The 9,034-nt window shown below is 38.5% G+C and overlaps 2 protein-coding genes and 1 pseudogene across 2 annotated transcripts; 1 reads left to right on the top strand and 2 right to left on the bottom strand.

The window, feature by feature from the left end:
* LOC107700723 (ras-related protein Rab-39B-like) lies at positions 1–3,683 on the top strand. Its single transcript, XM_016502488.1, has 2 exons — positions 1–423; positions 2,031–3,683. Exons 1-2 carry the CDS (start codon positions 206–208, stop codon positions 2,470–2,472), a joined length of 660 nt encoding a protein of 219 aa, XP_016357974.1. The 5' UTR covers positions 1–205; the 3' UTR covers positions 2,473–3,683.
* On the bottom strand, positions 2,576–5,871 carry LOC107700725 (transcription initiation factor TFIID subunit 12-like). Its single transcript, XM_016502490.1, has 6 exons — positions 5,739–5,871; positions 5,114–5,346; positions 4,953–5,030; positions 4,429–4,543; positions 3,997–4,085; positions 2,576–3,911 (listed from the first exon to the last, which is right to left on the bottom strand). Exons 2-6 carry the CDS (start codon positions 5,282–5,284, stop codon positions 3,876–3,878), a joined length of 489 nt encoding a protein of 162 aa, XP_016357976.1. The 5' UTR covers positions 5,285–5,346; positions 5,739–5,871; the 3' UTR covers positions 2,576–3,875.
* LOC107700722 (CTP synthase 1-like) overlaps positions 5,757–9,034 on the bottom strand; it is a 5,681-nt pseudogene continuing 2,403 nt past the window's right edge.

Here is a 9,034-nt window from a genome sequence, read left to right as displayed (position 1 = left end):
CTACGTTCAAACAGACGCTGCCCTTTGCAGAACAACACAGGAGAACCTGAGGAACTATGGGTTTATTTCTACTTATGTTTACAATGAGAACTTCAAGACCTCTAAGGTAAGGGGTTCTCTGGTCAAATCTCTGAGGATCCTGGTGGAGTGACAGTCTTTAGTCAACCCTAGTCTTTTTATTCGCCCCATTCGTCTGGTTGAAGTCATGGCTCTCACTTTGTGGCAGTACCAGTTTCGAATAATCATGTTAGGAGACTCCACAGTGGGCAAATCATCCTTGTTGAAGCGCTACACAGAAGATCTGTTTCTGGAGTGCATCAACCAAACAGTCGGAGTGGACTTCTATGTACACTTCCTAGAGGTGGAACCTGGGGTGAGGGTCAAACTTCAGTTCTGGGATACAGCTGGTCAAGAGAGGTTTAGGTAAGTCCAAACATTTCAAATGTTCTACCATGGATTGAACAAACAGTGTTCTCCAAAATCAAATACCTAAGGTCAGGGGTGTCCAATCATGCTACCGGAGTGCCAACGTCCTGAAAAGTTTAGCTCAAACTTGCCCCAACACACCTGTCTGTTTCTTGTAATCCTGAAGACCTTGATTACCATGTGTGTTTATTTGGGGTTAAAGCTAAACTGTGCAGAAAAGTGGCCCTCCAGAAGCAAGATTGGACAGCCCTGTTTGTTGAACAATCAACAACAACAAGGACTATTTTCCCCTTAAAGTAACTTCTGTATGTTTACTCATAAGCTCAGTGTCTAAAACAGTTTAAAGAGGTTGCCTTGCTTCTGTAAAACAGGATTGTGAAACATATTTGTGAAACAAATATTTGCATGATACTTCCAGGAAGTATTTTGTCAGTCTACACTAAAAATGGATTCACTGTCAGGCCTGGCTCCACGGGTGGGTGGAGGGGCGGGTGTTTTGGTCTTGACCCACTTAATTGGCCCACCCTGGCAATCGTGCCAACTGTTCAGCCCACCCGGAGAGAACTATGGTCCATCTGACTTCTTAGAGCAGGGGTGCCCAACCCTGGTCCTGGAGATCTACCTTCCTGCAGAGGTCAGTTCCAACCCTGATCAAACACACCTGTCTGTAATTATCAAGTGCTCTTTCAGATCCTAATTAGTTGGTTCAGGTGAGTTTGATCAGGGTTGGAGCTAAACTCTGCAGGAAGGTAGATCTCCAGGAACAGGGTTGGGCACCCCTGTCTTAGAGCTTGAGTTGGGCCTGTTTTCTGGTATGCATGGATGACTTTAAACAGACAGCGCACCAAAATGTGAAACTTATGTCATCATTTACTCACCCTCATGTCATTCCAAAGTCTCGTGGGAGGCAAGTCTTGTGACGAGGTGAAGGAGGCAAATAAAATACATTATTTGATTTAAGGTATCATGGTACCAGTTCACTCGTTTTACTACACTCTTAATAATAAAGGTTCCAAAAGAATGTTTTTGGCAGCAAATCCATATTATATAAGAACCATTTTGGGTTCCCCAAAGAACCTTTCAGTGAACAGTTCCATTGTTTTCTTAGTGTGAAGAACATTTTTTTCCTATAGACCCTTTTGTGCAATGGAAAGATTCCATGTATGTTTAAAGTTTCATTATTTAATGCTATTTGAGGATAATAAATAATAAGAAATTACATTTATGCCACAGTTCATGTAAGAATTTATTGCTGATTTTACGTAATTTAAATGTGAGTTTGACAAGCAGTTTTTGCAATTTCAGCATTTCCCCATTCAAGTAAAAAGGAGTTGGTCTTGCATGCCTGAAATAGTTGGAGGGCATTGCATTTATAAATGCAGAGTGAACTGACTTACCTTTTAAAAGGACCTTGGAATGATACAGATTATCCAGTGAGAAAGAACATAAGAGACTGGATTTTATCCATCGGAAATTGATTGGTTGGAAAAAAGAAGTCGTTATGTACTAAAATAGAGCCAGAATGTAATACAATGTATAAACAGATTATTGATTATCATAGTAAAGAGGTAAAAAAATAACCCTAAAACTATGGTATGTTTCAGGTCTGTGACTCGCTCCTACTACCGTAACTCAGTCGGAGGTCTTCTGGTGTTCGATCTGGGCAACCGCAAATCTTTCGAAAACGTGCAGCAGTGGTATGCAGAGGTGTGCGAACGTGTACAACCCTACACTGTGCTCTTTGTGCTGGTGGGACACAAAAGTGACCAGGTCAAAGCTGGGGAGCGAGCCGTGGACCGAACTGAGGCAGAAAAGCTCGCAAGCCAATTGGGAGCACCGTACATCGAGGCCTCAGCCAAAACAGGTCACAATGTGAAAGAGGCCTTTGAACTCTTGACCCAGCAGGTTTATCAGGGCTTAAAAAGTGGAGAGATCCAGTTGCGTGATGGGTGGGATGGAGTCAAGAGCTCAGCACTTACAGCCCAAACACTCGAGAGGAAACAAAACAAGGAAGCCGCTGAGAAAAACAAGAGCTGTGCTTGTTAACTTACAATATGTGATTCTCACAACCTTTGAGTGCAGATCATCAAATAGGATGGATCGGTCTGACATTGCCAAATATACATAAAAGCAAATGTCAAGGTCTTTCAGATTGTAGGTATGAAATTTGATCATCAGCCAGAACTTTCATAACAGCATGGATAATTTGTGCTTATCTGCAAGTTTTCAGCATTTGCAAACCACACTGAAACTCTTGTTTAATGGCATATACATACATGTGTACATTTGATTTCCAGTTGTTTTTTCAAATTTCTGGACTCAACTTTGGATAAAGGTCTTTAGTAGTGTGGCAACAGTGTTACTGCATCAGTTGAATATTTTAACTGCTATTCATCCAATTACATTCATTGCCATGCATTTGGCCACATATTTCCATAAACATGGTTGTATATTTGCTGATACAGAAAGGGCTGCCTGAAATTTATAGCTCTGCCTGTAATTCATAATTGCATGTGATTCTGGAGGTATGTAAGACGTAGAAGTAATTAACTAAAATATTACATTTACACATAATGGGAGTTTATATATTCATTTGCCACAGTCTAGACACAATGCTGAAACAGTTTATGATAGTTATTTCTGAAATTATGTCCAACACAACCTGAGTGATTTCAGTGAGAATAAATCACAATAAGTCTTTTTTATTCATGAAAAACAAGAGACTGTAAAACACAGTGATACATGGCAAAAAAAAAAAGTTTATACTCAGTTTAACTCCACAGAAATTTTCAAATCTGCCCACAAACCCAGAGCAGAAGGGGTTTATGCACCATTTCCTATACATCACACATATATCACTCTCTAACCAATTAGCCAATCTGCATTATGTCACTAGTCCCAATGCAATTAATTAAATAGGGAAGTGGTATTTATTTCTCTGGTAAAAATGACTGCTTACCTTTAGAAAGTCACACACTAAAGATTTCCTCTATAGTACTAAATATTACTTAAGTGATGAGTTCTATAACACCGAACACTATGAACAAATCAGACACATGGTGATTGTAATTGTGCATAGCTATTAATGCCAGCTGAGCAAAAGTTGTGTGACGGCATGACAGGTCAGCTATACATGAAATATGAATGAAAATGTGGTTTGTGGGAGAAACAATAAACAATTGATGTTTTTCACAGGAGTCTGTGAGATTCTATAATATAATAAACCCCAGTATAGCACCAAGCCAGAGACTAAAGTGCCCAAATAAAATGTTCACATGGTGGTTTTAACATCACTTAACGTCACTTCCTACGTGAAATGTCAACAGAACCGTACTGTAAATAGTTCAACGCATTCTGCCTCTCTGATTAACATAACATATATAGGTTCAATCCCTCTCCATTTCCAAAACTTGCAGGAAAAAAAATGTTTGTTGGTGCTTCCAATCTTGCTACTTTTTGGTTGTTTTGCGGATCAATGCCATTCTCTGAAAGAAAAGAAAACGATATTTCGATATGCAAGTCATTTGTTTTTCATAATATCAGTTGAAGTGCATGAGAACGATAGCTGACCTGTTTGTGAGCTTCTGTGGTGCAAGCCTTCTTATACGGTCGGATCTCATCTGAGCCAAAACCAGGAATCCACATGTTCCACTGTCGTTCTGTAATACAATGTTGGATTATGGACTATATTAACACAGTTCTTCAGCTAGACATTCAAACAGTCTGCAACTGGCCTTGATTTAACCATTTATAGGATACATAATGTAACTCTTATTTTTATTTTCTATAATATTAATGGTAATAAAATAAAATGTAAAAACACCAAGTTCAACATAGAGGGACACATTAAAGGATTAGTTCACTTCCAGAATGTTTGTGTAAATTATCAGGAAATTTTTATTCTGGAAGTGAACTAATCCTTTAAAATAAAAATGTGTGTATTTATTTAAATTCATAAAAAAGCACTCAAACCACTGAGAATTGTATATGCAAGATCCTCACCCAGGTGTAGCTGGACATCTTTCACTTCAAGAGTGTTTGACTTCCTGTGTCGGGCGAGTTGGCACGCCGCGGTCACCACACTCTCAATGAAGTCATCGGCAATCTGCAAGAGCATCTGAAGGGAAGGGAAATGACTCGTATCAACAGACAACAGCATATAGTGACACTACTTGGGGTAGGGTTTGGTAAGATTTTTGCTGTTTTAGGACGAAGTCTCTCGTACTCAGAGACTGCATTTATTTGATACGGTAAAAATAGTAATATTGTAAAATATTTTTCTGCTTAAAGGGGTCCTTGATTATGATTTAACTTTTTTTAAATTAGTGTGTAATGTTTCTGTTTGAGCATAAACAACATCTGCAAAGTTACGATGCTCAAAGCTCAATGCAAAGGGAGATATTTTGCATCCTTGTTGAAAAAAAGTATTATAATGATAAATAATAAAAATATAAAGTAATGTTCTAATTTTTAATGTTCAAAATGGATAACTAAGGAACCATATCAATAATAAGAGTAATACGTACCTCCTCCACATCTTCATCGAGTTGCTCATTAGGGTCAATTTCTCTCACAAGATCCTGCAGTTTCTTCTTACTAAGCACCTGTACGGAGGATATTAGATCATAAATGTAACAAATACAAATAGAGGCAAAGTCTAAAACATTTGAATTGCTTGCTATCTCACCTGAGTGCCTTCAGGGCTCAGTCTCCCTGCAGGTCCAGGGGTGCCTGGAACTTTCCCGGGGACGACGGTGCTGTTGGCCATGTTGGTGGAGATGGGTGGTGTTGAAGAGGCTTCTGCTTTCACAACAGTGAATAAGTTAGAGCGACTAGTCTGTGGTGGGTACTGGGTCATACTATGCTAGTCAAGAGATATCTGTCACGAGCCTCTTCAAAACCAGAGTGAGGTATGTTCAGCTGCAAAAAATAAAAAAAGTAAAAGTATTAATAAATATTTTAGAGTCACTCAATACACAGCTCACTAGGAAAAACATCACAGAACTGTCATCTGCTCTACAGACTAACGACTTTAGCTTTTTAGCTTCGTTGATGTTTTCTGACATTATCAGCTTAAACTACCTGGGCAAATGCGGATGTAATACTGATATTAGTAAATGTAGTAATGTAAATTAACAAATAAATCATGTTTTGTCTGAATGTTTTCGCGGTTGCTATAATTCATCACCACATATATCAATTTCAGCTTAGCATATTAGCAGCTAGCATGTAAACATTTGTGTCAATCCACGTCTCGCGATGCTTTCCTTTTGTTTGATAGAATCCTGTCAGGTGATGAATTAGTGTAGTACCTGATCCAAATAATTCTGTATTATCTTCCCATCTTCAACATTTATAAGCTGGAAATATTCAAAAGCCCATATAAGTTGATGATGTTATTCCTTCTACAGGCGCCTCGTCCGACTGGCGAACGGAGCTCTGGTGAATTATCGCGAGATCTCCGGGAATGGGTTTAACAAAATAAAGGCCCAGCTGAAAAAGAAGCCATTCGTCTGCGGAGAAATAAACGTCTATTCAAAATTACCGTTTTTTAAAGTAAAGGATAAAGGAATGTGATTTTAATACATGTTACGCTCTAAGGGTTGCGATAAATTTTTCATTCTTCCTCCATTTTGTAAAAACAATTTGCATTTACAGTAATAGTGTTTACAATAGAAGTCAAAAGGGTATTTTGAGCGTTTGAGATTTTCTTTCATTTGAAAGGTACTGTATTTACACCGTCATACCTGGAGCTTAAACATGCTTGCACAGACAATATTGGTAAGCCATTTTATCACACTATTCTCATGTTGGCACACATAATGCTTAATTCTTATGAATACACTTTTAAAACGGTGTAATGCTTCTTCTGGTTTTGCCCTATATGGTTTCATTGTAAGTATATCACAGAACACTTGTTTAAAAACATGTACAGTGTTGTTATATTTTGCCTAAAAATGACACATTATATTTTTTTTATCCATTTATTCCAATTTCTAAATTCATGTCATGAATGTTATGTTTTCATGATTATATGTATTTCCACTTTAAGCAAGTGATGGGAATTTGATTTCAGATATCTCAGAGTCTGGTGAACTACTGCCACTTCGGTCACTGTATGTGTCCCTGAGAGAAAAAGAGAAGAAACATAAGATAAGACATACTGCTGGTAACAATTTTAAATGGTTACGCTCATCTGAGAGAGTTAATTGGGCAAATTACCGAGGTGAGAGCCGGCATCCTTTCTGTAGATAGTTCTGTAGTTTCCCAGATGCTGCCAGTAGAAGGCCAAAATAAGGAGGTGAGGGTTTGATGGGGCGAGAAGTGAATTCTGGGTGGTACTGCACTCCGACAAAATAAGTGTGATCTGTCGTGACAGAAGAAACGAGCTGAAGCAAATACCGACTATTTCTCCAGACAGGTTCAGATATTGGAGATTCACTGACCTTCAAGTTCAATGATCTCCATTCGCTCCCCCTCCAGGTCCTGACCCACAAATCGAAAACCTCTATCCTCAAAGTGGTGCTTCAATTCTGGATTCACCTAGAAAAATCCAAAAGAAACACATTAACCCGGGGGGGGAGGACTTGTACATAAAAAAAGTCATTTTGTTAATATTAAGTGAACCTCAAAGCGATGTCGATGCCTTTCGTCCACATATTCAGCATCTCCATACAGCTTTCCTACAACAAAACAATTCAAATATCATTCAAATCTAAAACCTTTAAATACAGTATCAGTTTTTAATTTTGTGATAAGTGACTTTCAGTTTACTGTGGCACAAAAGATCACAACTTACGAAGAATGCTGGAGGTGCTTTTGAACAAAGTGCGCCTTTTTCCCAACCGCATGGTTCCTCCCAACTGCCCAGGATTGTGCTCGGGCATTTCAATCACCTGATAACACAAACATCTCATCACACCACAAGAAAAAGAATCATAATGCAGATATGCTAATTTGTTTTACCAAAACATTACCTACCACTGGATGTTTTGTTTCAGGGTCAAATTCTGTAGAATTGGCATCTGTTAAGAGGAATGAAGTTCAAATAAAAACACTTTAAAAGCATGTGTGAAGTTTGATTTAAAAGAAATATCATAAAATCTGGTATGGGTGTTCTTACCTTCCCAGCCAAGTACATTACGAGCAAATTCACACACTGCCAGCTGCATGCCCAAACAAACACCTGCCAAACGAGATTTAGATTGATTTCAAATGTAACCACAGGCATGCTGTCAAAATAACACTACATAACACTGCCAGTTTTCTGAATAGAATTTGTTACCTAAAAATGGCTTTTTCTGTCTCCTCGCCCAGTTAATGGCTTGGATTTTTCCCTCAGTGCCTCGCACACCAAAGCCTCCAGGAACAAGAACCCCACTAATAGCCCATTGAAATAGTCAAATAAATATTTGATCAATAAATATTCAAAGTGAATGGCAGTTTGTAAACTATTGTACATCCATAATGTGACATATGCTGTGCTGCTTAATATTTTTGTGAAAACCATGATACATTTTCAAGATTCTTTGATAAATAGAAATGAGGAAAAATAATGAAAGCAGGACCTGTTTTTATCCATTGAGTATTGATTACACTGTGAAAAAGTGGAGCGTTATATGCCAGAATGAAGCCAGAACAAATTAAAGTTAGCTAATACAAAGCTTAAATAGCTATTTGGATATTGGTTAACGTTATCCAAGAGCCCACAGAGCTGAAATAACACCATCTGAATAAAACTTATAATTTAAATGTTCTCTGTTGATGGACAAAACAGAGTCACATTGGTTTCCGGTGTTTTTGAGGGTACACTCACTCAGCCCTGCAGAGCTTCTGCCAGGCCTCATGGTACTTCACCGGCTCCTCCTGCAACGCTGCTGGCTCCAGGTCTGCCGAATCAATGTACTGAAATGAAGGCATTTATTTATCACTCACTAAGCATTTATTTGACCAAAAATACAGTAATATTGTGAAATATGCAAAAATTCCAATTGAATTCAAAAGACACTCTCAGATGGGGCAAAACTATCACCTTCATCATAAAAGCACAGAAAATTGCTACTAGTTCCTCTGGCATTCCTTACCTTGACCTCTAGCTTATAGTTGATGGCGAGAGCAGAGTGCTCCAGTGCTTTAATAACAGAGGCATACGAATCTGACAGCTTGGTGTACTTGCCTACTAAAGCAATGGAGGTGTGCTCCAGCAGTCGGTCAGACCTATGAAACAAGGACAGACTGTTCAAAACAGCTATACCAAACTTGGAATTTTTTGCAAGAATGCAATTTTTGCATTTCTGTTAGGCAGATCCAAACAGTACAAACCGGTCTGACATCTCCTTCCATTTTGTGAGCATTTTGCGAGGTCTCATTTCAATGAGCAAGTTCAGCCTGCCACAGAAATAGTCAACTATACCCTGATCCTCCAGGAGTAAAGGTACTCTGTAGATGGAAGACACATCATGTATGCAGATCACCTGTTCAGGTTCTACATGGCAAAACATGGAGATCTTCTCTTTCACAGCAGTGTCCAATGGAGTTGAGCAACGACAAACAATCTGCAAACAAAAACAACAAATTCTCAGAAGCACAAAAAAAAAAAAAAAACCTA

Source organism: Sinocyclocheilus anshuiensis, unplaced genomic scaffold (genome assembly GCF_001515605.1).
Source record: "Sinocyclocheilus anshuiensis isolate Anshui unplaced genomic scaffold, SAMN03320099.WGS_v1.1 scaffold782, whole genome shotgun sequence".
Lineage (NCBI taxonomy): Eukaryota > Metazoa > Chordata > Actinopteri > Cypriniformes > Cyprinidae > Sinocyclocheilus > Sinocyclocheilus anshuiensis.
The sequence above is the reverse complement of the archived record's forward strand: the minus strand, read 5'-3'. Positions and strand labels throughout refer to the sequence as shown.

Excerpts from the sequence above, each read along its gene's own strand:
- LOC107700723 (XM_016502488.1), top strand. The coding sequence starts at position 206 with ATGGCTCTCACTTTGTGGCAGTACCAGTTTCGAATAATCATGTTAGGA. Across the intron at positions 424-2,030 it reads GCTGGTCAAGAGAGGTTTAG|GTCTGTGACTCGCTCCTACT; the intron begins GTAAGTCCAAAC and ends GGTATGTTTCAG.
- LOC107700725 (XM_016502490.1), bottom strand. The coding sequence starts at position 5,284 with ATGACCCAGTACCCACCACAGACTAGTCGCTCTAACTTATTCACTGTT. Across the intron at positions 4,544-4,952 it reads TCGATGAAGATGTGGAGGAG|ATGCTCTTGCAGATTGCCGA; the intron begins GTACGTATTACT and ends CCTTCCCTTCAG. Across the intron at positions 3,912-3,996 it reads CCACAGAAGCTCACAAACAG|AGAATGGCATTGATCCGCAA; the intron begins GTCAGCTATCGT and ends CTTTTCTTTCAG.